The sequence below is a fragment of the Pezoporus flaviventris genome, unplaced genomic scaffold (genome assembly GCF_033815535.1).
Source record: "Pezoporus flaviventris isolate CSIRO_AGI_PZ_B2104156 unplaced genomic scaffold, CSIRO_AGI_Pfla_v1 ptg000029l, whole genome shotgun sequence".
Classification (NCBI taxonomy): domain Eukaryota; kingdom Metazoa; phylum Chordata; class Aves; order Psittaciformes; family Psittacidae; genus Pezoporus; species Pezoporus flaviventris.
The window spans coordinates 7,462,422-7,488,964 of NW_026892577.1; the positions used below are offsets into that span (position 1 = coordinate 7,462,422).

The 26,543-nt window shown below is 51.1% G+C and overlaps 1 protein-coding gene across 2 annotated transcripts in view; it reads right to left on the bottom strand.

The window, feature by feature from the left end:
* Nucleotides 1–19,108, bottom strand: part of MXI1 (MAX interactor 1, dimerization protein) — a 58,067-nt gene extending 38,959 nt beyond the window's left edge. Inside the window, exons 1-2 of one of the 2 annotated variants that reach the window (XM_061458793.1) lie at nt 18,910–19,108; nt 7,874–8,006 (exon numbers count right to left, since the gene is read on the bottom strand). In XM_061458793.1, coding sequence (XP_061314777.1) covers nt 7,874–8,006; nt 18,910–19,093 — 317 coding nt within the window. In that variant the 5' untranslated portion in view covers nt 19,094–19,108. Of the gene's footprint in view, nt 1–7,873; nt 8,007–8,657; nt 9,067–18,909 lie in introns of those variants that run through there. The other variant, XM_061458794.1, reaches the window with a different exon arrangement.
* Between the last annotated feature and the right edge of the window lie 7,435 nt (nt 19,109–26,543).

A 26,543-nucleotide genomic window follows, 5' to 3' on the forward strand; every position in this document is an offset into this window, starting at 1 on the left:
TTCCCACACATTACATTACCCTTTCAAGGAAGATGGTCATATCCAGAAATAGCCCTACCAATGTCATCTGCGGAGCAGCAGTCTGTTTGGGGAACACGTACTTCTCTGCAATACGCATCTTCTGACCTGAAGAAACTGCCTTCAGATGCACTGGGGAAAAGAAGGCTTTCTGAGTAAACACCACCTGACTGAAACGCACTTTGTTTGAAAAGAAACTGATGGCATTTGTATGGCTGTGGGCCAGGCCAGACTTTCTTCACTTCTATTTAGACTTGCCAGTTATCTCTCATGTTACAATGATATTGCTGCAATACTGCACCTGGAGATGAAGGGAGGGCAAATATACTTGAAAACAGGAAAACACAGCAACAGTACTGTTAGCTATACATTGCGTTAGGAAACTGAGGCACAAAAGCTCATACAGACTGTAAGATAACGAGGAAAAGAATCCACATGTCCTGATGTCTGTGGTTGTATTCTGTCAACAGGGCCATACTCATCAAGCATCTGGGAAGGCTGAGAAAAGTGGAAGAACTCCAATTTCTTCTGTTCTTACAGCTCTGGCTCACAAACAGCAGCAACTAACATGATGGCAGTGAGGTGGCTACCTCCCACTGTTCCCAGATGGCCATGCTACTTATGAAGCGGTTCATGAACTGTTGCAGTTTGTAGCCTAACTGTTAAAAGCAAACCAGAACTGGTGCCATATTACCTGACCACATCTATACATCGCTTTACAGCTGCCCAAGCATCTGGGCAATGACCACTGGAGTAATAGTCTCAACAACAATCTCAATGTCTTCTGTTCCTTCGCATAAGTTTTCCCTTCTTGATGGTGTAACAGATGAAAAGAGATAAATGAGAAGAGTTCAGAAAATAATCGACCATTTTATCCAGAGGAACTTTAATCAAAACTGAGGCAAAAGAACTGCTCTCAGTTCACATCACAGGAGCAAGCAGGAAAGTATAAACAAGTAATTGAGATAATGTTGGAAATCATCTAGGCTACTTCAAACTGGATTCATATAGCAACAGAACTGAAGTGAAATCCCTTTTATATCAGAGAATGGAAGTACAGTAGGGAGCACAGAAATAAGAGATGGGAATATATCCAGCACGATGGAAAAAGCAGGCCTGTTCCCTCTGAGCTGATCAACAAGGCAGTGTCTCATAGAGAAGAGATGCAGGCAAAGGCCAGCCAAGTGCACTGCCTCTGATCAAGAGAGCCCAAAATAAGTCAACAAAACCAAATCCTATCTTTGTTGGTTCAAAAGGGGTAGGCAGTAGGAGCTAACACTCCCAAGAGGAGAACAAACAGCAGTCAGTCTTTGAATTTGGACAGACGTTTGTCAGGAGGGATGAGGAGCTGATCAACAGCAGGAACTCCAATGAGCAAGACAATTAACTCAGCAGCATGACACCAACTGGTGTGGTTGGGTCAGAAAGAGAAATGGATTTAAAAGCTCAACCAGGAGCAAGAAAGGAAAGAGTCAGTCTTACCTACAAACAGGGGAACAGAAGGAAACATACAGCTGACAACCAATAATACACTGTCAAGTAGCGGGTGAGGTCAGGTTAAACAAAAGCATGAAGGATAAAACCCTGCAGATGTTGTGGATGAGGCATTACACAGAGAAGATACAAACATGCTCAGAGTGGAAGATGCAACCAACAGAACACCTGACAAACAAGGAATACTACTTAAACCAGAGAACTGACTATACACTGAATATAATGGGGAGAGAAAATGAGGGAATTCAAGGAACAGATGACCGGGTTTAGCCCAAATATCCTCCCCACCATCCCAGAGCACCAAATCTCTCTGGGAGCTGGGGCTAACAACTGAAGAACTAAAACCTGAAGTTTCTTGTCACTGCATCAGCACTGCTAGCAGTGATGCAAACCAGCCCACATCAGCTGCAGCACAGCTCTATCTGGGTAGAGTGCTGCAACATGTAAAGCAAGAGCCCTGACTAACAGTCCCACTGCTGCAAAACATCATGCTCCTGGAGAGAAGGCCCCCAAATCTGGGAGGACAAAGGGATCAAGACCCTTCAGTCATACAAGGTGACAATTCACAGCACAGTGATGCTGCAGTGGTGAGTTACAGCTAAGTCACATCAACATCGACAGCTGGGCTTGCTTCTAGTTTATACAAAGGCACAATTCAGACAGTCTAAAGAGACCACAAATTACATTTTACACCTGCTGAAGGTATCAAAGTATAAATTCATCCCAGAATCATGGGATTTGCATAGACTCCCTGCCATGCAGATCTCCCTATGGATGGCTATGGTGCTAATACACAAAAGAAAGCAGGAACTGCAGCTCTGCAGGATTATCTTTCTTGGAGGGCTATAAAATAAAGAAGGTAACAAAAGGGAACACAGTGGGATCCCCCACAGAAACTGCTACATCAGCCCCAGCACTTCTGGAGGCCGCATTCCTCTCCAGGGCATGGGGTTTATGCTTCTCATGCCATTTGCTAGGTTCACCCTCACTTTTTGTATTTTGTCTGGTAAGCTGCCAGTTGTACTGCAAAGCCAGGTACCACTGAGAAGATGCTGCATACAAAACCTCACCTCCATGAGGTACTTTTTTCTTCCCAAATTGTTGGCAGGATCTCAGCTTCTGATGTAGATCAGCAGAGACAAGGAAAGGCACAACTTATTGCCAGCAGGTACAGAAACTCCAGCATCACTATGACTTGCTTGTCTACACTTGCAAATTGCACTGGGGCAAATTATATCAAATGGGCAGATGGGATGTGCAGAGGCTGAACAGTGTTGAGTTGCTGCCCTACCTGCCAACCTGCTCTGATCAACTGTATTCCAGTACAAACCTGCAGGACAGTGGGATTCAATCCTTAACAGCTCAACCATGTCCAGTTTGCCTTTCTTGAAAAATTAAGTAGCATATTCATATATTGCTCTCTTCTGGAAGATAAGATCCCATCTCCAACTCTGTCTAGCCAAAATTTCAACAGCAGCATGAAGATTCCACATAGTAATCCCATTGTTCTTACATTTATCAAAATGTGGCATAAGTCAAAACATGGCACAGCAAATCTCATCCCTTCTCTGGTTTACACATGTGGATTTGTACTCCATGAAGCAAAGCCAAGTCCTGAGCCATCAATAAAGCTCCCTGGCACTACAAGACTTGAGACAGAAAGCAGTCTCTATTCCGAGCATATTACACAAGGGTCAGATTCTAACCCACCTACACACAACGAGACAAAACTCAGCTCCCAATAGCTGTGCAGTAAGGTGTGATCCAGTATGAGTGCAAGTGGTTGAAAAAAAAAATAAAAGCACTCACCAGCAAATAAACCAAGTATCACCCAGAAACAAATAACAACTGATATAGAGAAGGAAGCAGCAAAGCTGCCAACAAAAAGCCTCAGAGACCAGATCTCTGGGATGGGAAGAAAGGGGCAAGGGGCTTTGTGCAGAACAGTAGACGAACAGGGGCTGACAGAGCGATTCGCTTCTTCAGGAATCTCTGACACAAGAGACACTCAGCCCCCTGCGCCTCCTCTCCCCCAGTGAAATCAGCACTGTCCTAACCCCAGAGGCTGTAGGAAGGACTGAGAATTGGCAGGTACTCAGCCATCAGAGCAATGGGGGGGCAGGGAACCTCCTCTGACAGAAAAGATATATTTAAAACCATGCTTAAGCAAGTGCTCAGCAACCCCCTTACTCCTCCTCTGCACAATGAGGTACAGCTGTACAGAACTGCTGCTCTGGGAAATCAGGTTTTCTCATGCACCAGCCAGCCAAGGCTGACTTGCAGCGAGCGACACACGCTACATCCTCTCAGCTTCTGCACCCTTGTTAGTGAGCCTGTGGCACGTGAAGCCATCACGAGGCACCTAATGCAAACCTATCTGCCCCCTCAATCCTTGCTCAGGGACACTGCGAGCAAATTAAGCTTAAAGCCCACTCCTACCCTCAAAAAACAGCTTCAAAGGTTATGAGAGTGGAGGGCTACAGAGAAGATTAAGCACAAAACCAAGTGATGGGATTTAGAAGCGTGTAAAAAAAGTTTCAGATGTAGCAGAAGAGAGTGCAACGACAGAGAAAATGAGCTGCATCACTAGAATAGCCAGAAGAGCAGAGAAACCCAGACACCCAAATGTGCAAGACACCGTGTCCAAAATGCCTTACCATACCCATTACAGCTGCTGCTTCCAACCTGCTACTGGGCTGTAGTTGTCTGAAAGGCCTTTGGGTAGTAGCCTCAAACACAAGGGAGGATAATGGGAAGAGAGGAAAGTGAAAGGAAAAAGAAACTGGACAGAGATCAAACCCTCACCCGTGGAACTGAGCAACAGATTCTTTGAGTGCCCTTAACAACACAGGCCTCCTGGGAGAGCTGAGGGCTCCTAATGCTGTTGGGGGGGTGCTTGGCATTTCCCCAGGATCAGGCCAAAAACTAACAGGCTTTTCTAAATGCCTGAGAGGCTAAATAAAAACAAACACAAAGGACAATCTAATATTGCAATGTAATTTCAGATTCTGTTATAAATTATAACTTCATTAAACTGACTGTATGAAGGGGGGGGGAGGGAATCATTTTGCATCCCTGCTGTTCATTTTATTTCCTGCTGACACGACGATTTAAATTGATTTAAAAATCTTCTCAATTATTTTCCAAAATGTATAAATATCAAACCAGTCTAATCCTAACTAACTATAATGAACCTTTCAAATCACTGGGTCTATTTAGAACTGCACATGGAGGGTCCCTAAGAGCAGCTTCCAGTGACATTGATGTCATGTGCCCACAGAACTGTACTCCCAGCATGGGCTACTTCACTTCTCCAGGAAGTTTACAGAGCTCAGCTTCTGCCCCACACATGTCTTCAGAAGGACTGAACATTAAATCCTGTATGTTCGAATAAATCTCTGTTCATTTTTCATCCCAGTCCAAAATAACAGAAGACATTTTTGTCAAGAGCAAACGAAAAAAGAGGCAAAATTAAATGCTAATTGAATGAAATTTGGCTAACTGAGCTGCTTGGGGTTTTGCTTTTAGTTGTGTGTTATATGGCATTTAAAACAAAAAGTTTCCTGTGTTTCTTATGAACTCCAGGCCACAAAGACTGCAATTCTCCACATATTTTTGCAGGTGGGTCAGTTTCAGTACCTAAATACCCCTGATTAAAACAGGACTGCATAGTTTTAAATATAGTTAGGTTTTAACCCTCAGATTGCAACATGAGGTCTTTAAAATACCCATGTAAAACACTGCACATCCCTACAGATAATGTCCTGAGGATTGCAGAGGGGAAGCCCTCTGCATCGTATCTGCTGCCAGCTGCATGACTGAGATAAGATATCCTCCTTAAAAATGCATCATGAAAATGAGAAATACTGAAGCAATGTTTTCCCTCTTATCTGCACACCCCTGTTCAGGGTAGAAAATAGAACTATTTTGCTGGGACTGGGAGACCATCACAGTTCTATAAGACTTGTTCTGCCACTGCCATCAAGAGCTGGGCTGCCTGCTCCTCAGAACTTCTCTGGGTGCTCGTGACATGACAGCATAGAGCCCATGTCTGGGCTGCAAATCCTGAAGGGAAATACTTCAATTTAAAGTATGAATTACACAGCATCCAGGCTCCATAAATATGCTGAACCACATAATCATGGATTATTTGGTTCACTAAAGACCAACAGCAATGCATACATGTTGACTTCTAAAAATGTATAAGTAAAGAAGAAAAAGAAAACAACCGTGCTTTGCAAGGTTGCTTAAGAGACATTTTTACAGGAGGCCTTTAAATGACAAGATCTGCACAAGACCTAAATGCATGATTTCTCTATTATGCTCAAAATTAAACATTTTTAGACAAAAGCAATTCATGTCCACACATGAAATGTTTTACCCCTCATCAAGGCTTGATGTTTAATTCAAAGTCCATTCAAACTCCACTAGACAGAACTTACTGAATTGTCCCTTTGATTTTAACAGGAAGGGATGATACAGAGCCTTCCTTAAACAAGGCTGATGCTATACTCAGCGTCACACAAAACACACTGCAGTGAATTTGGAGGCACCCTGAACTTCACAGTTGTCACTTCCCAGCACTGCAGCCATCTGGAAGGCCTGCCATCTCCTACAGCAAGTGCAAGCTGCTACGACTTGTGCTAAAAGAAACTTCCATTTCCAACTGTGCCTATAAGATCTGAGCTCCCCAAAAGACCCACTCTGGTCTCTGTCTGGAGGAGACCTGGCATTTGTCACTCCCTGAGGCAGAAACAAGCATGGGAGGCACCACACTGGGTAACAATCTCACTCCAAATAATCTATTTGGCCTCAGTATTCCTTGAATAATGACAGTTTTAAGTAACACTAGAAAGTATCTTTTCTGCTTCTCTTGCCATTCCCCCCACATCAATATATTCAGCACTGTTAGCCCAGTGGGCTGGTCTCAGCACAGAAAGGTGCCCCATGAGAGCACCCAGACCCCAGGGACAGGGAGTGTTCTGCACCCCTCTCCAGCCTACAGGCTGCTGGATTCCGTGCTAAGGAGCTCCTGAGGGGGATGTGCTTCCAGCCCCCTCTGGAGAAGGGCAGGTTGCCATGACAAAGGCCTTTGAGAGAAAGAGGTGTGGGATGGAAAAATAGTACGCGAGAAACCTAGAGGGGAAAAATGCGTATCTCAATTCAGCATTTGCCAGAATTCCCCAATACAAAGTCACTGGGATTCGGGACTTTGGGTCATGGGAAAAAGTAAATGACTACAGCTGTTCTGAGATCAGGAGAGGCTGGATGAAGGATGGAAGTAAATATAAACACAGAGCACACAAAAAGCTCAGGATATGCTGATCCTGATGAAGAAAACCTCCCCACAGCAAGGTGTCCTAACATCACTTCAAAGAACCTTTATTATCAAATGCTGCCGAAGCAGAATCACTGCAAGCAAAGGCACCTTTCCCTTAGGCCTTCACAGGCACTTCCCAATGGCCTTAAGAAAGCTTTAATCACCTGAGCCACCTGCCACTACTTTATGGATTGCACAAGCCCTGCTGCAGCAAAAGCAAGCTTGCAATTACATTTTCAAAATTATACTTTCTGCTTCTGAAGTTTCTCTATCCCAGAAGGTCTCAACAAGCTCTGAACAATCCTACAGAACAAAGTGAAAGAAAACAAAAGGAACAGGAAAAAGAGGGGAGAGGCAGATTCTATCACAGCACCAAGTGACAGGCTTAACCCTGTTGTCTCTTCAAGATTTAAGAAACCAAGAAATGCCGTATAAGAGAACTGTCAAAACATGGAGTTCTACAATTACCCAGCAGTCAGAAAGCTGGGAAACCCCACTGCCCTGAAAGGCACAGTGAAAGACAGCTTCGTTTTCCTGAACTGAATTTTTAACATGCTGTACATAGCAGCCAGTCATCTCCCTCTCTCCCGTTTGTTGTAGGGGATCCATTTCAAAATATCATTTCCTTGCTTCAAATCACGCCTGTCATTACAATCCCAGAGCACCCAGGCTGCACACATACTATCCCTTAAAAGCAGTGACTTCTGTGTTGGGAAGACATCAGCTGTATATAATGGGTGTAGCTACTGCCTACCTCCTCCCTCAGCCCTATGAACAGATCTCCCTATTCCCTTTCCCTCTGCAGCATCTGGGTCTTGGCACAGACAGCTAGCAGTGCCACTTCAGATACAGCTCCCCCGTGTCCCCTCTGCTCTCAGTGCCACAGACCTAGAATGGACACCGTATTTGTGTCTCCCAGCTCTGAACCCCCCCTCAGATTCTTCCCCCTTTCCCCACAGGGTAAGTTTCTCTCCTCTGCCTCCAGCTTTCTTCTCCAGCTCCATCATCCCTGCATCCCACGTGTTCCTGCCCACATCATACCTGTTGGCAAGACTTGCATTGCTGCCACTGCCGCTGTGTTTTCTTGCCCGGCTCAGCCTCCGCGTGGGCTTTGGGTCTTGTAGTCCAGGACTTGGAACAGAGGGGAAGGCTGAGGCATAGCCATGTTCGCACTCTGCATGAGAATCAACAGGCAGGGCATAAAAAAAAAGGTTATTAACCAAAAGATAGAGGAAAAAAACAGCAGTCAGCAGCAGGCAGGCCTCATCACTGCCCCATCAGCCAGGCTGGGGAGGCCCTTAGCCACACCAGCTCAGGGAGATGACTGATGATGTATTCACAAGGAAGCGGACTGGGAGGTGCAGAAAAGAGGAAGGGGAATACACAGGCCCTGCCAACCTTGGAGGAAGGACCACGCCACTTAAAACACCTGAAAACATCAAAACAGGACAGCCCAGAGAGCACCTCGTCTCTGCTCCTGTCTGAGCTATCTGAACTGGGCAAACCAGGCACATTTCATCATGCCATCGCTGTCTCCGCAAAGCCAGAGCCACCCACCACCACCCTGGTGGGAAACTGACACCAAACACCACTTTTCCTTCCATCCGCCGCAACCTCCCCCTCTCTCCCTTCCACCTCAGCCACCACCTCCAGGAGGGCGGGTCAGTCCTGTCCCTCATCAAACCCCTCGCTGATGGGGTTTACTTCCTCCAGCACACACTTGCTCTGATCCCCTTCTCACACCTCCGACAGGGATTTCTGACCCCGACCCCGCTTCCCCCATTACCACGGCTGTTATCCCAGCACCCCTCCTTCCCCCCATTACCTCTCTCCCTCCGCTCCAGATACTCGGCCGCCTCCAGCAGCCGTTGGATGTTGATCATCTGGACCTGCTCCATGGCACTCCGCAGCGCCGGGCCCCCCTCCGCCCCCTCGCTGGAAACGGGGGCGGCAGCGGGGGGGTGCACCGCGGGATCGCCGTCTCTCCCCAGCCCCCGGGCCTCCTCACACCGACAGCCCTCTCCGTACCGGCCGGGGGGGGGGCGGCTCTCCTGGGATGGGCGCACGGAGGTGGCAAGGGAACGCGTGAGGAAATGCCGGAGGAAGGAGCGGGATCCTCCTCCCGGCGGAGGCAACTGCTACTCCTGCCCCACACCCGTCCTGCCGCCCGGCCCAGCCCCCGGTTCACCCCACGTCGGGCCCCGCCAGGACCCAGCCACCCGGGGCGGCCCCTCAGCCCCTGGCCCCGCCCCGCCCCGCACCACTTTGTTTACCTCTGCCCGGCGCTCACGGGAGCGCGCCCGCGGGGCTGCCTGGGAAATGTAGTTCGGGCACCGCGGGACGGTGGCGGCATTGGGGCCCCCACACAGGGACACCGCACACCCACCCGGACACACGCGTGGGGGTCCAGAGCGCACCCCCCTCCCCCGGGCCAATGGCTGTGTGCCATGATGCCTGCAGTGATGGTTCCATGCAGAGGCAGACCCTGAGGTGAGGGCTGTGCCTCAGTCCAGGCCCTGGCGTAGTGGTGGAACAGACCCTGAGGTGGTGGCTCCATGCACATCCAGACCCTGAGGTGATGGCTCCATGCTCACCCAGACCCTGAGGTGGTGGCTCCCTGTGCAACCAGACCCTGAGGTGGTGGCTCCATGCACATCCAGACCCTGAGGTGATGGCTCCATGCTCACCCAGACCCTGAGGTGGTGGCTCCATGCACATCCAGACCCTGAGGTGATGGCTCCATGCTCACCCAGACCCTGAGGTGGTGGCTCCCTGTGCAACCAGACCCTGAGGTGGTGGCTCCCTGTGCAACCAGACCCTGAGGTGGTGGCTCCATGTTCACCCAGACCCTGAGGTGGTGGCTCCATGTTCACCCAGACCCTGAGGTGGTGGCTCCCTGTGCAACCAGACCCTGAGGTGGTGGCTCCATGGACATCCAGATCCTGAGGTGGTGGCTCCATGTTCACCCAGACCCTGAGGTGGTGGCTCCATGTTCACCCAGACCCTGAGGTGGTGGCTCCATGTTCACCCAGACCCTGAGGTGACGGCTCCGTGTTCACTCAGACCTTGAGGTGATGGCTCCTTGCACACCCAGACCTTGAGGTGGTGGCTCCATGCTCACCCAGACCCTGAAGAGGTGGCTCCATGCTCACCCAGACCCTGAGGAGATGGCTCTGTGCTCACCCAGACCCTGAGGTGATGGCTCCATGCTCACCCAGACCCTGAGGAGATGGCTCTGTGCTCACCCAGACCCTGAGGTGATGGCTGTGCTCACTGGGCCCTGAGGTGGCAGTGGTTTGCCCCATCCTTCCTTCCTCCCTCCCTGCCAGCTCACAGCACTGGTTCATCAGTGGCACAAACCCAGCGGCACTCAGAATCCACGCACCCAGCTGTAAATGGAGGGGTGATGAGTATGCCACAGCTTCCCTCTGGGCCACCACGTGCAGGCTGAGCTCCATGCTCACCAAAATGGTAACAGCCTCCGAGGCAGGAGGGACCTGCAGCCACTTCATCCTTCCCCTTGCAGACACCAGGGCTGTTCAAGTGCCAGGACTGTGGCAAGAATAAAGCAAGGAGACTACAAAAGGAAACTGGCAGCCACAGCGTGGGGGCTTTCCACATCTCACCAGTGGAGATGGAACTGAAGGTACTCTGGGAACTCACATCATTTCCTAATGTGAACACAGCCCTTTGAGAGAATAGCCAGGTGTCACAGAGGGCAGACCTCGCTGTATTTGAAGCAGCACGTAAACAAGTAACAATAGTGACCACTCATTTTAACAAATACTGTCACACCTATACCTTGCAGTCTGATCACTCTTCTCAGCACCTTAATCAAGTATTTACATCCTGATTTTCATACAGGCACAAGCCCTTGAGACCACTTATTTAACTCTAAATTTTACCAGCTTCAGCGTTTGCTGGAATAGAGCTTAAAAACCTGTTAACATTCAATTGTATGATACCAGTCTCTGAAATATTTGATCTACTCTCAAAAAGGGCCCAATCAGAGAGCATTCAAAATCAGAATCAGAAGGTTCAGAGTAATAATCTGAATCCCAAACTGATACTGACTTAGAAACCCTCAAAGGACTGTTTTGTAGTACTAATTGGGATTATTTTCATGGGTCTGAACCTTTAGGCTATGACAGGTTACATTTATAAGTATTCCTTCATCATGATGGGTAAAAAGTACCCTGGAAAAGTACTTTAAAACCCCCAGAAAACCTGAGATTATCAATTAGTGGTTCCTATCTGATAGCAAGAGCTTTAAGCAAAGCACAAAGTATTGGGAGACTCGTGATGAAGTTGCAAGAGTTGGCAGCACTCAACTTAAGAAGGCCTAAAAAAAATGGATTCAGGGTAGCTAACTTTTCTTTAAACACATTTTGCTGATTCACCATTTCTGAGGTTTTCTCAGAAAACTGCAGGCTTGCAGCTGATGGAGGTAAAAATAATAGCACCATTCAGTTCTTACACAGCCCTTTTCATCTCCCAATCTCAAAGGGTTGATTTGTTTTGCTTCTTTTAAGATGGGATCACTGAAGAGTACAGGAAGCTGGGACACCTTCAGGGTCATGCCTCCCTCATCCTGCTCTGTGGAAAAGCAAGCCCCAGCCCTCACTCAGGCAGGACAGCGTCCATTCACGTACCTACCCTGAGCCGACTACAGCTCTTGTAAAGATTGGCTTTTGTCTGGAGGAGAACTCAGGGAAGGAAGTATTCTTTCTCTCTCCACCTCTCTTTTCTATGCTGGGAACTGCCAATAGAGCAGATAGTTACAATCACATGGAAAGTTTCAGACTTGATCAGTTTCAGGGACTTACTTGTATGGTTTTGGATTATTCACAAAGGGAAAAGGACGCAGGTGTGCATACCCTTCCGCAAGTTCATTTCTGGACTCTAATTATGCTTCCTCTAACCTGCTTCCAAAACCAGGGAGCCATTTGCCTCTCAGGATTAGCAATACTAAACATTAACCCCCAACCCTCCCTCGCAAAAAACCCATGACAAAGCCCCCAAATCTCTGCAAGACAAGTTCCTGTCAGCATCCACTGACACTAGATTTTCTGATGGCATATTCGGAAAATCCACTCTAGAGATTACCCAGGGAAAGCCACGGCTGGAAAATGGAGAGCAAGTTTAGGAGCATATCAAAGTGTCAGCCTCCTGACGCCAAAGTTTATACATAAAATGAAAGAGTAAGAAGGAGGGGGACACAATACACACAGTGAATGAAATCAGCCCTGAAATGAAGTAACAGCAGGGTCAGTTCTACGTGAAACGATGTAGCATTAGCTCTTCCATTCACACATCAGCTCGGCTTCCAAGTCTTTGTTTCTGAAGTAAACAATGTACAATTAGAAGAAAAAATCTGTGTGAAACAAAGACAAATTTGAGTGTGAGCTGTGGGACATCTTCCCTAGGAAGGAGCCCTAAAGAGGCAGACAAGCAGAGCCAAGCACATCTGCTAAACCTTTCAGTTGCCATCCCAAGTGCTCATGTCGGCAGGTCAGCCTGCAAAATGCCAAAGTTGTATGTGACAGAAACAAAAGTGGGTGGAAAGTGAATGGCAAGAAGAGCCCAACGCTATTCAACTGCTGACCAAAAGCCCCAAAAGTCACATTTTAAATGTGGTTGAGCAATCCACAGGCAACACTGGGGAGGGGCTAAGGGAAGAATATTTTAGGGGAGAATGAGATCATTTAATTTAGTGGCTCCAAATGATCTGTAAGTACAGTTTTCTGATTATAAGTGCTTGCTGCCTGGCATCCGTTCTGGCAGCTGTGATTCACTTTCATTGTGTGTTCTGCTGCTTCGCCCTTTAGAAAGGGGCTTTTTACATTTTATTAAATGGCACTTCGGCAGCCCTCCATTTCCAGCCTTAATAATGGATTTGTTAATCTCCCTGATAGCCTTTCCCTCCTCCTTAGCAACAATTTAAATATCCAAGAAGAAATCTGCAGTGCAGAAATCAATTAATATTTACATCTGAAACGCTGCTGTACTATTTTAATCAAGTAGAACAGATGTGGTCTTTTACCAACATCACCGTCGCTTGCATTAAACTCGCATCTTCCATCAAGGAAATTTTCTAAGAGCTTTCCAGAAAGTAATGTTTTAAGCTTCTCAAACCTGCAGTGACTCTACCTCTTTTCTTTCCACTCTGCAGGAAGGGAAACTGAGGTGTAAGCAGCGTAATTGCTCATATGAAGAAACACCCTAAGCTAGAGGTGGAACAGGAACATACCTCACGAAATGAGATGCCCAACCCTCTGCTTTGGACACAAGGTTTAGAAATTACACAATGCTTTGCAACGTGGAAGTTATTTTCATTAAAGGCAATCCCTTTGACTAAACTGCGTGGTTTTCCACCCCTTCTTTGACCTTTTCTAAAATCCTCCAATCCCTAAATCTGTCCACTCTCTGGGAGATATATAAACATGGCAAAGGTGGGCAAAGGAATTTGTAAGAGCTTCCTTTGCCCACCTATACACAATCCCTGCAAAGACTTGATATTGCTTCTGAAGCCTTGACACCTAACACTCCTGCAAGCAAGGTGCAAATAACGATCCTCAGGAGGAACAATTCTCTGCTGCTCCTAAAGCAGTGAAAAGATTCGCTGATTCCCCAGATCAGCAGACCCATAAACCCCTTGTTTTCCTAGCCAGGGGAACATCATCTCTGGCATACCTGAATATCCCACGTTTCAGCACACGCTGTAACAACCAGGTCTCTTGTACTTTTAACAGCTCAGCGTCGGCGGACTTGTAGCAGCAGGCTGGACAACATCCCAGGTCCCACCTACTCAACACCCTTCCAATGCCTGCAATACCTTCCACAAGGGACCTACACAGCCTATAGGACGTGGCCTCATTTCTCATCCAGGAGCCTCATTCTTTCACAAGGCATCAGATAATCCCTTTCAGCACTCCCACTGGTGCCTGGAACCCATCCACTAGTGAGGACAGGCATTTCAGAGCCAAACCACCTGGATATCCAAGAGTTTAAAGAGGAATAAAGCACATGCTGCATACCTCACTCTGATTCAAAGACAGAGCTCTGCCAATCGATAAGGTAAAAGCCACAGGTCTACTGGCCCTTTGGGCTACCGGCTCCTTTCCTCTGGGAGATGTGTTGCTGTTTCCAGACCGTGTTGTGACCTGTGTCGTGCCCCAGTTTATCCTGAGTCAGTCAGTTGCTTACTCTGTGACTTTGGTTAAGTCACTTGACTGATCCAAAATTGAGTAAGAGGACCTCCTGGAAATAAAAAATACGTCATATAGAGGACGGAGTCCTTCAGCTAAATAAGAAGGTGGGATACTTCATCCAACAGCAGAAGTGCTTCTCTGCCAGCTCTCAGGATGCTCTGCTGACAAGGAATATGATCAGATCTCAGTAGTGCTCCTGGCACAGCCCCATGGTTTTACCTCTGCCCTATCATTTCTCCTGCTGTGGCTTCCTTCTGAATTTTATGCTGAGGTCCAAACAGCATGAGTCAAAATAACCCAACCTGGATGTGGCTAACACATGAATCACTGCAGCCAGGTCACAAACCAGGAGGAATGAAAGGGGTTTATTGTGACCTGGGTGGAAAATATATAAATAAAGGAGCCCTGGACTGCTCCATATATCATATCACTGTAAGACCCAAGACCATCTATACTGACCTTGAACCATGTGTTCAGCTCTCATTGATTCAATGGGAGCTCTGCACACAGGCCGAATGCAGTCTCGGCTCTTTCTCCCCTCTGCTAATTATAGGTTTCTGATATTTCTTTACTTTAGCTTGTCAAAAAAAGACCCCAAGCAGCATGCAAACAACAGAAAGAGCCTCATGATGAAGATACTGTTGACTCATCCCCAAGGCTCAGTTTTTCTCTCCTTCAGAGAGGATTATTCAGGAGCAAAGGACAAATCTAAGGTCACCCATTTCTTATTCCTGGTCAGAAGGTCAATAAACATAGCCAGCACTAAAAGAAGATGTAGCTATCTTCTGTGAGAGGCCAAAGTTCACTGTCCCATGCGTGCAGACCTCTTCTAGACTTGTGAATAAGGACACCTCTGTTACAGTGGCTTGCCTGCCTTCATGCTTTTAGAAGAGGATATGGCAACATCGGTCTGTATCTGCAGTGAGATCAGTATATATTACATACCATGTCTATTACAGATAAGTCATCCCATCCCAAGAGTTTGTCACATGTTTACTCAACTCCTACTGTCAAAAGCATGAGTCCGCACACACAAAAGGGATGCTTGGCACATACTAAACCTCAGCTGAGTTTATTCCAGGTCCCTCTAAAAACATCTTCCAAACTCCAGCATTTCAGCTGCTATGAATTCCCAGCTATGCTTATTCATGAGGTGGCATTTACAGAGGTTACAGATACACCAACGGAGCTGCCCCCAGCACAACTTCCATTGCTGAAAACAACCACTGTAATTTTTTTTTTCATGTGACATTTCTATTCCTTAGATACCAAGCTTAAATTTCTAGAAACAGGTCATTTGGAAACCTGTACATGTCAGTTAGCAAGGTGTGTTGGGATTGGGTTTTGTGGTCTCGCCGTGAGAACTGCAGCAAGCAGGAAGGCAGCACCATTGTTCACTTCCAGAGGCTCAACTGGAAAAATAACTGAGTTATATTTCAGTAGCTAAAATACTCCAGTTTACTCAAGCAGTCTGATAACAGTACTGTAATACAAACACTGCAATACAAATAATTTCTACTCCAGTATATTTTTAAGGTAAGTGAATACTACATGGGTGGTTTCACTGCTGGTGCCAAAGGGGCACTTCCGAAGAATATTCTCCCCCTGCCATAGCCCTGACGGTACACCCTACTCTGCTCCGTGGCTCTCAGCCCTGTGGTCCTGAGTCATCCAGCACAACCCATGAGCCCTCTGCTATTATTTGAAACCATGATGATGGGATGTGGGACCTATAAATGTAAAAAAATCATCTCCTCATTTCTTCCTAGGCACCAAGCAGGTAGGAAACTTAACTGACAGTTCTGCCCTAGATATGGAAGGCTCCAGCACCCATCTCACCCCACTGACCTGCAGGCAGAGATGGGAAACTGGTGGGTTTTGGAGGCTCACTGCAGCTCCTCAAACACCATAAGGTATGACATGCACACTTGGGAATATCTAAGAGCTGGGATCCACAAGAGACAGGGCTGTCCCTGCCTGTCTACCAAACAGGATCCACTCCTGCCTGAGACAGTGTTAAAAAGGTAGATAACCTGGCACAGCCACCAAAGGCTTGGAAGAACAGATGCGGATGCTGAGTGTGGTTTATTAGAAACCGTGTAAAACAACCAGGAAAACCTCTGGAGCTCACCCAGCCATAACAGCCCTTCCTTAAATTGCTGCCTTTGGCTCCCACACAGCTGTGATGCCGATCCCATCCAACATCCTAGTGCTTCACCCAGCCCATCCCCCGTCCTGGCCATGAGGACACAAACATCTCCCTGTTTCCTCTGTTTTTGACTGGGTTTCCTTGGGGCAGGGTACTGTCATTCCCCTACGTGTAAGCACCTCGCCCAACCGGGCTGTGACTCAGCCACTTACCTTCCTGCTGGGAGTAACACCAAAATAGCTCCTTACAGCCCTGCGTAACACCGCGGTCAAGTGACCTGGGCATCCTGCAGGAAGCAGGAGAGTGACCGCGTTTGGCCACAGTCTCTCCATCACCAAACTTTTCTGAGCTGGTTGGGTTATTGCTAATTGCCAGGTTGGAGACTGTAACAAGGAATGCCCAGGCATTACCAACATCCCTGCCAGGCTGCCGGCAGATGGAAGGGCACAGCATCCTCTCGGTGCAATAACCTGAGCTCCACATGCAAATCTCTTCCCAGTAAGACCATGTATAGAGGTTAGGATATAACCCTTCCGCTCCTGCAGCTATTCCCTAGTTTAGACAGGGCCTGTAACGCTCAGAGATTGTTTTCCAATCCCAGCAGCATTTTTCTTTGTTTGGGAGCAACACGTAAAAGCTGCCTGGTTTACGACGGTCACGTTCTGAACAGCACGTTCAATAGTTGAGCCTTTGGTTAAATGGGACTTTTCAATCTAAAATGTCCTGATTGCAAATTAAGATATTGAGGGGTTTTGCAGAATTGCCTAATAAAAGTGAGGCTTTTCAATACGACGACCGTGATGATTGTTAGTGAAAGCTTCAGTGAAAACAAGTGCTCCGGAATGGAGCTGTTTGGATGCAAACACCTCTTTTCAAAATACAGCAATTAAAACCCCCTGCATCCTGCTGCCCTGCTCATTTTCCAGTTCCAAACAAGGAGCTGCATAAAATGCTGCATTTATAAATGGAGCGTATAAAACATCAGATATTATCTACCTCAGCAGCAAGAAAAATTCCATCTCCCCCTTCCAGAGAAACCCCACCATGATTGTGACAGCTCCCCTTCAAGACAAGAGCGCTCTTAAAGAAAACAAACCCAAAGCGTTGTTCTTCCATTTGATTTCCAAAGCGTTGGTGCTGCTGCCTGCACACACAAACACGGGTTTTCCTGTAACTCCTGTCACTTCCCTGCTCGCAGCCGCGGTGCAGCTCAGCTTCTCAGCTGCACGGCTTTGCAGATTCATTATGAAACAGCGATTAGCACGGGGGAATCCCCCTCACCCCAATATCAATTCAACTTCCCAAAGCAGAAAAGCAGCCTGGATTTGTTCAGGGCGAGCGGAGAACAAGGGCTTTCAGACCATCCCCACCACGGCTTTAGCGGCAGAGCCGCTTCTCCGCAGCGGGATCCCTTTCCCTGGAAGGCTGCGTGCATGCAGAACAAGGGCACCCTCAATCTTCCCCTGAGTGGGACCTGTAGGTGCCATAGGGGACGAGCAGCAAGGGGAGGGTGGTGTGCGATGGAGACGTGTGGTGAGGGGACTCGCTGATTTCTTTGTAAAGTTAAACGGAAAGGAAAACGCAGCACATGCTCCATGAAAAGGAGGGGGAAAGGGGGGAAAGAAAACTGGGAATGCAGAAGGGAAAATGAATGAGGAAAATAAACAAAATAAAAAAAAATCATTTAAAAATAACCAGAAAATAAATCATAATAGGGACTAAAGATGAACCGAACCCCGAGGAGAACAGGGACGAAGCGCAGGGGGGAGAGGAGCCGGAGATCCACGATCCCTTGTGACACCGGGGGGGAACAGCGACCCGGGGGACCACGGGCTCGATCCCCCCCCCCACCGCGCACCCCCTGCTCCGCGCCCCACTCGGCAACGCGTGACGTCACAAGGGGGACCCCGCCGCCGTACATTGGTGGAGCGGCCCGAGCGGCTCCGCCCCGCCAGGAGGCTTCCACCAATGAGCGAGGCGGGTCGGCTCCATGTGCGAACCATGTGGCCGCGGGGGCGGAGCCGGCGCGGCGGGGCCGCGGGTGTCCGCTCCGCGCGCGGGGCTCCGCGGGCGCGCACGGCCGCGAGGCTCGGCGGACCCTTTGTTCGCACCGCGCTCCTGCCCCGCGGTGCCGCCGGCAGCCCTCGCCCCGCTCCGCGCACCGCTCCGCAGGGCCAAAGCGCAGGGGCGCAGCCTACGCGCACCCCACCGCACCCGCGGAGCAGGAGGCCGGCGGTGCGGCGGGGCCACCGCCCCGCACCGGGCGCTCGCCCTGCCCTGCCCTCCCCGCCGGCTACCTGGCGAGCGCTGCCTCTTGCCTACGTGACTCTGCCCATGCCCCGGCGGGGGGAGCGGGGACGTGTCACCGCCTCCTCCCCCGCCGCTCCGGCTCCCCGCGGTCCCCTCTCCGCGTCCCCCCTCCGAGCCCGCTCCCGCCGGCAAGCGGAGATACCCCCCCCCCCCCCGTCCCGCTCCGCTCCGCTCTCCATCCCAAACTTTCCCCCCGGGCCCGGTCTCCACAGTCGCGGGGGGGGTCCCACGCGTGCCCCCGCCGCGGGGGGTGCAGGCCAGCCCCTGCTCCCTTTGTCACCGTGTCCCCTGCACCCAGCCAAAACTTTGCGCTATTATTCTTTCTCCGCCTCCCCCAACTCCCCCCCCCCCCCCCCATCTCCGCTGGTCACGCACACGCGCGGCCGCGGCCACAAGCCCACACTTACTTTTATTCTCCTTCTCGATCCGCTCCAGGTAGCTGGCGGCCTCCAGCAGCACCTGCACGTTGTAGAGGAAGGTGTCCATGCCCGCCGCGGGGCTCGTGTTGCAGATGTCCCCGAGGGGGCACCGGGCCCCGCCGGCCTCCCCTGCGCCCCGCGGCTCCCTCCGCGGCCGGCCGCGCTTCCCCATGCCCCGCCGCGCCGCCGCTTCCCTGTGCGGCGCTGCGTACGCGCCTGTCCCCCCGTCCGTCTGCCGGCGAGCCCCGCGGCCGCCGCGGTCCTAGCGCTGCCGCCGCCGCCCGCCCCGCTGCTGTGTCGCCCCACGGGCCGCCGCCGCCGTCCCGCCCCCCCCGCGCCCCGGCGGGGCGGCCCGGTCCGGCCGCGCCTGCGGAGTGCGAGCGCCGGCGGCTGCGCGGCTCCCGGGGTGCGGGGAGGGGAAGAGGGGGGAGCGGGCGGTGGGGCGGGGGCGGGCTTGTCCCGGGATGTGTTGTGGCCCCTCACCGGCAAAGGGCCCCCGGGGTACGGAGTCGGTGGTGGCACGGTGCTGGGGTGCCGGTGTGGCGTGGGGACCCCGCTGCACCCGCCTCCAGGACGCAGAGGCACAGCAGGGCCGGCCCTGCCCCTACTCACCCCGTGTCACCTCCCGCCACTGCCCGAGGGTCCTCCCCTGCGCAGGGACCCGAGGGGACAGCAGCCTGGGGGTGCCCTGGGGGTGATGGGGGCTGGGGACACCCCATTATGTCCACAGACCCCCGCGGCACGGAACACCGGTGGTTTAACATCAAATGACTCCTTTTTTGAGCAGTGTCCCCCGTACAGCCCTCCCCCCCGTACAGACTCCAAAAGTTGTTAATAAATGAATTTGGCCCAAAGCAAATCAATGCTGGGGAGTAGGCAGGGGGGGCACCAGCCACCCCCAGCCCGCGTCTGTCCCTGCGGACCCAGGGTCAGGGCTCGGCACAGCGTGGCTGGGATGTATCCTTATTTTCCCCTTGTTCCGCAGCCAAGCAAGTAGAGAAAGAGTCTGCCCCTGGGAGAGAGCAGGGGGCCTGACCCAGGCTGAGGAAGAGGAGAGCCTTCACACTTCCATAAGCCTGCTATCTCCGGTCTGGGAGCTTGGAGGGGGGAGCAGGAGGGGACCCCACTGGCACAGGGCTCCCTCTGACACCCTTCTGGCTCTGCTTCCACTCGTGACAGCAACGCCCAAGCCGTGCTGCCACGCTGTCAGTGTGAAACCCCGCTCCTGACCTGCCGGTCGGGTTGGTCTGGATCCAGCAAGGAGCCCTGTGGGAGCATCCAGGGTGAAGCATCACCCCAGAGATGCGCTGGGGAGTGGGGACATGTTAATGCCCGGTGCTGTGGGGCTCCCTGGCCTCATAGGGGTCACCACTGGCTGGAGGTACGATGGGAAGAGAGGTCGTGGTGTGTTTAAAAGATGCCATATTAGTAAGTGTTAATTGGTACCTGGAGCCCGCAGTGTCACAGGACCTGAATCACCCGAGAGGGGATGATGCCCCAAACGGCAGCGCATGCAATGAAGTCCCTCTGGCTCCCAAATGCTGGGGGCTGGCAGGCTATTTTTGGGAAGCAGGGCTGCAGGATTTCTTGGGTCATGTGTCCTGGGAAGGGCACGTGCCAGAACCAGGCTTTCCGGATGGCTCAGCCCAGCCTCTCCCATGGCCATGTGGCACCTCCACGCTGGCAGCACCACGCAGCTCCTGCCCTAAGACACCACGGCTCGATCACTGCATCTGGCAGGCTGCCCCTGCTGCCATCCGCAATGTACTGATGGATGGCACGGGGATGGATCAACAGTGCTCAGGGATGGGAAGTCCCAGGAAAATTGGGGGGGGGGGGGACGGGGGACGGGACGGGACACAAACCATCAGCTGGATTTAGACATGGCCTGGAGAAGAGCAGGGAAAACAGAGGTGGAGCCTGGGAGCAGGGAGCAGAGTGGGATGGCATGTTGCTGCCTGGCTGGAGTGTGCTCTATCCCTGCAGGCATCTGGCCATGCAGAAGAGCAGGATTTCAGCTGCTGACCAGCGCAGGGGGTGGAGGTGGGAGCCAGGCTGAGCCATAAAGGGCTCACAATGTGCTTGGCTTTTATTAACTCCACTGACTAGCTGAGATAAGACGCAATTCCCACTTCACACGTGTGCACTGGCAAACGCTCATTAAAACATCAGGCATAAAGTCTCTGGCTTTCTAATTGCACGAGGACTGCACTGGGGATGTCTCAGCCCTGGTTGCATCTGCTGGAAACCTGGACACGAGCAGCTGCCCAGCTCGCTGGAGTGCTGAGGGCATTATTCCGCCTGCTCACCAGCAGAGAGAAGAAAGCTTTCCATGACCTTAGCTTAAAATCCTTACTGAAAACACACCCAAGGCAGCAGAGGTAGCCAGCACCACACTGCTCAAAAATCAGATCATTTCAAAGCCTTATCCCCTCTCCCAGAAGAAGACGAGGATGTGTATGGTCACACTGCAGATCCTGTGCCTAACAGCAGCATCTTCTGTTACCTAACTGCATGTCTTGGTCCTCCTCTTGCACCTGCACAACTCTTCTCCTGGGATTTTCTGGATGCTTTGTATGGATCGGTGCTGATTCAGCCGTCAGGAGCCAGCACTGCTTTTCCCAGTGTGACTTCCCCAGGTTTGAAGCCAGATTAATCATAATTTGGATTCCCTTCCCTTCTAGCTATGTTCCAGGATAACTTGCCTTTAAAGGTACTTCTACCGAGGAAAGCAAGTGTCCCCCAGGCAGGGTTCAAGCAGCTCTGCTGCTCTGGCCAGGCTGCAAGATGTCCCAAGACATCCCCAAGAGCCTTGGTGGGTCTGGCCCAGCTCTGGGTCCCGGCTACCAGCCCCACAACCTGACTGACTAAGTGGGACCAAGCCCTGGGCCCTTTGATGCTCTCTTTCTTCCTCTGGGGTCCATCTTTGGCCCCCAGCAGCAGGGTGCTGAATTGGTCTGGCTGTGCTCATGCTCTGCTGCAACAGCCCCTTATCACAGCTCCCATCTGGATCCTGGGAGTCCATGCATGGTTGGGGCTTTGGTCGAGCATTGGAGACTGTGCCTGGACATCTCCCATGGTGCTTGTACTCAGAGACAGGGCAGGGCATGGCACAGCTCAGGCTATTGCCTGTTGGTGATGCCGGGAGGTGCAAGAACACTTACCTGTCCTGTCTGCTCCTGGGACAGCAGAGAGATGTGGCATCTGCTGGGGAATGAGGTAGGGAGATACCAGCATTTCCAAGGGAATGGCCCAAGGGCAGGATTTCCAAGAGAGCTGGCTCAGGACAAATGAAGTTTCTAGGGTATATGGGCTGGGGGTACACTGCAGTAAAGGGTGGGCAGGGGGAAGCACATCGAGAGATCTGAGGGGCAGCCCAGAAGGAGCAATAAGGGAGGAGGTCTTGCAACATCATCAGCTTCACACATCCAGCAGCCGTGGTCCAGCGCCCTCATCCACGGCAGCCTCCTAAATACAGCCAGTTAAGTGCATGCTGTCTTTATTTTCCTTCTCTTCTCCTTTGTTCAACCTTTGAGCTCACCCTGAAGTCTTATCATCAAGTTCTTCTCTGCGAGGCAGTGGTTGAGTTGCTTCTTAGTGGAGGGATGAAGAGGAGCCCTATGGCCCCCCCCCCTCCATCTTTGCAATTGTAAGTTCTCTCTCTCTATGAGCTGGCATAAGCTCCTCTTGGCTCTTACTCGTTCTATGCTGTTTTTACTTGGCCTTTCACAGTAGTTGCTATGCAGTACTGATATAAAAATAATAGAGGATTCTTTCTTGCCCACCCTGAAGGGAAAGCATACATATGGTCTGAAACTGCATTGTGCCAGCAGGCAAAAGCACATCTTTCAGTGGGTGGCTTCACTGCTCAATATTCCCACTGGGTCTGGGTGGCTCTGGAAGGGGAGGATAGGATCTGCTGAGGTGGGTGGGAAGATGGACGTGGCAAAAGGCTGGAGAGCGTGTCCCTGATGAAATGGGCTAAGCGGAGGATCTAGTTCTCCAGCTGCTGAACGGGAAACTGTACACCACTCCTAGGAATACATGGATTGATCCTCGAGTCCAGGCTGGCGGATAAAGAGAAGGTCGTTTGACACTGCTCCAGGCAGGGAGAACTTGTGATACTCGCAGTGTGCGGTATCGCATGCTCTGGCTTTGGGGTTTTATGTTAAGCGCCATATCTGTGACATCCAACACGTTGCTGAGGTTTGTGCTCTCTAGGCCAGGGCCGAGGGGCTGTTAGAAGCAGGATGCATGGCAGGAAAAGCAAAGAGGGACCCGCACCTCCCAGAGGATGGTAGTTTGAGCCCCCTCTTGCTATCAAATACCTTGTGTCCCTCCTCCCAGCTTTTTACTGATTTCATAGCAAATAACCTCCCGATCCCACTGTGTTTTGATGCATTAACTCAGGACAGGCTTCCCAAGGTGCTGACAGCTATAAAACCACTCATCCTTGGGACCGAGCATGAATTTGAGGTGCTCAGATGCCTCATTTTTCCCTTGCTTCCCCCCAGGTCTCATGTCTTGGTGGGCCAGCTGCAGAAAAGGAAGCTTAGAGGAAGAGAAAGGCAGCAGCTGTAAAGGAGAAATGTCCTGGGAGGTTTCCAGACATTCTCCCACAAGGTGATGGAGCGCATGGAAACGATGCCCAGGGGTTCGCAAGGATGTGGGCTCAGTTTCGCCCTCCCCAGGGCCATCCCTTCAGCAATACCTCATTTCTGCTTTGCGACACCTTTCAGAGCCTGGGCTCGTCACACAATGCGTACAAAGAGATCCCACCTACACACAGGCAAATCAGTGCCCATGGATTTTGTGGCTGAGTTGGGCTTTGCAGCAGCTGGGGCTAGCATTAAGGTGGGAAATCCATCAGGGCACAGCCGATACTTGACTCCAGTGCTGGTAACAACATAATCACAGTGCAGAGTTACCCACTGCCCTCGCAGGGGCTCAGGGGTTGTTCTGAACCAACGGCTGGGTACAGGTTTAGTTTAAAAAGTTAATTACATTTTAGAACAGAAGTCATGCCCGGCCCTGCTGTCACTGCTCCCCTGCAGCCAGGAGAAGGGGTCAGTGCCCAGGGGGAGGCTGCAGGAACCTGCTGGTGGGCACAGGCTGTGGGGTAGGTCTGGACACAAGGACGATGCTCGCAGCCCTACTGCCATGCCACAGTGAAGGCAGCCCCTACCCACAGTGCCAACAACGATGGAGACCGGCTGGGGAAGGGAGCACGTGGCTTGGAGGTGACAGTGCTTCCCAGGAGGAGCATCAGTTTAGGAGGAAGCTTAGGAGCAGCTGGTGCCACCAGCTGCTGGCTCTGCCAGGTCAGTGTGGGAGCAACACATCAAGAGCTCGTGAGTCTCACAGTGTAATTACAGTTGCCCAATGATTTCCTTCACTTCTCACCAGCATCTCCCTCCAACACCTCCTTGGCCTGCAGCTCGCTGTGCCTCTGTGAGACACTGGCAGGCAGGTTCTGACCACAGGAGCTGATCCAGGAGGGTTTCCCGGCACATCCCAAGAACAGAAAAACCCAGCAGTGTTTGGATGCATCTTTACTTGCTTGACATCCTGATGTTCAAATACAAATTGACCATCCCTGCTGCTACTCAGAGCACTGGGTGTCGTAAGGGGAGGGCAAAACCAGAGGGGATCTGCTGGGTCATTTAGTCCAACTATTCTGAGCTGCCACGTCATATAATCCCCTTCACAAATTTCCCAGCCTCCCAGCAGCCCCCACCAGTTAATACCCATTTGTTTGTGTGCCAATGTTATCTACGGTTTAAAAGCTGTTCTCTCTCCCCCGTATTTCCCTACGGCTTCCTCCTCGTCCTCCTCCACCTCCTCGCGCTGTAACTAAGGAGCAGGACCATGCATCCTCCCAGGCTGCTCCCACTCGGCATCCTCCACTTTCTGCCTGGCCATGGCTGATTGTTGCACCAGCACCATGGGCAAGTCACAGCATCTCAGCTCCTGGTTTGCTGCCCCAGCCATGCACGTGCATGGATTCCAATTTCTGAGCAATCCATTGACAACCATGTCACAGCAAACCCAGACTCTCCTCTTGTGCAGGTCCTGGCTCCGTTGAGTGACATCCCCACCTCCTCTGCTCCTCTTCACCAGTGCGTCAGCACTTTGCAGCTCATTTACTAGTCCTCTGGTTCCGCTAACGTGGTGCATGGTGCTGTCAGATATGTCTGAAGAAGAGATTTGATCCATTTCATTGCCTGGCCTATAAAACTCTCTGGTTGTAAAGGAATATTTCGGTGTGACCTGTTCGTTGCACTTCAACCTTTTCCCTTCCTCTCAGGGCCTTCGACTGTTGTTTCCTCCAGGATGCCAGGTGCCATAGGATCACACAAAAAGCAAATTGCTTGCAGAGTAAGACCAAAGAAAAGGCCCCAAAGCAGGGCTGAGGGCAGGTGGGTCCCCGGCAGGGCCGGTCAGGCAGCACAGCACACACCTTGCTTAAATCAGCAGCTGATTGTGGGTGACGTCTTCAGCAGGAACTGGTTTGCTCCGTGTTAGTGCCCTGCCTTGGGTATTTCCCTTCCTGGGCACTCCTATGGCCACCCTTCCTTCGTGCAGGGCTCACAGAACACAGAACAAGCCTCTGGGTGTTGGCTCTCAGAAAGCTGGCGACAGAGAGGAGTACAAATGGTCTGCTCCCTGTTTCAGGCTGCTGAACCCGGTGGCAGGTGACTCAATCCACACCACCCAGTTTAAACCTTAGGCTGCCATGAGACTTTGGTGCTGATTGATTTTCCCATTGCCTGCTCCACCACAAGCATCACTTTGATAGAATCATAGAATAGTCAGGGTTGGAAAGGACCTTAAAATCATCCAGTTCCACCCCCCCTGCCATGGGCAGGGACACCTCACACTAAACTGATGATGCTGAAAGGTGCTGTTTGCAGAGGTACTGCCTTAATCTACCCAGAAATTCTCTCAGCACCTTCAAGAAGCTGATCCTAGAGATCCTGGTTCAGACCTACCCCTGCTTATTTGTATACCACGGAGAAAACACTCCAGCAAGACAGCCCCATCCCTCAGAGTGCTCCCAGCCTCCAGGGAATGGAGGAAAATGATTTATTGGGGTGCCCAGGATTAGCAAGAGGATTTGTTATGTTCAAAACGCTGGGGGTGATTCAGTGTTGGAGGCTGAGGGATGGAGATGCGAACGTGCTGTGGGTTGTGGTGGGTGAAGCAGGATGGTGGCAGCAAACCCTGCCTGGGGATGGTGTGGGAACCTGGTGGTGGGATGCCTTTGGCACAAGCTCGGTGCCAGGAGCTCGGGCACATGGGTGATGAGGAAGGAACAGGGTTGATTTGATGGGCAGCTGAGCTGAAGCACTGGATCATATCGGGATATACAGGACATGGCCACCCAGTGCTGCCAGCAGAAGCAGCCTGCAGGGCTGCAATGCGGGAAAGCCACTGGAGAAATGCAGAGATGGGGGCTGTGGGGGGGGGGAAGCAAAAAGTCACAGAGTGGTTTGGGTCGGAAGGGACCTTAAAGCTCATCCAGCTCCAGCTCCCTGCCACAGGCAGGGACGCCTTCCATTAGACCGGGTTGCTCCAAGCCCCATCCAACCTGGCCTTGAACCCTGCCAGGGATGGAGCAG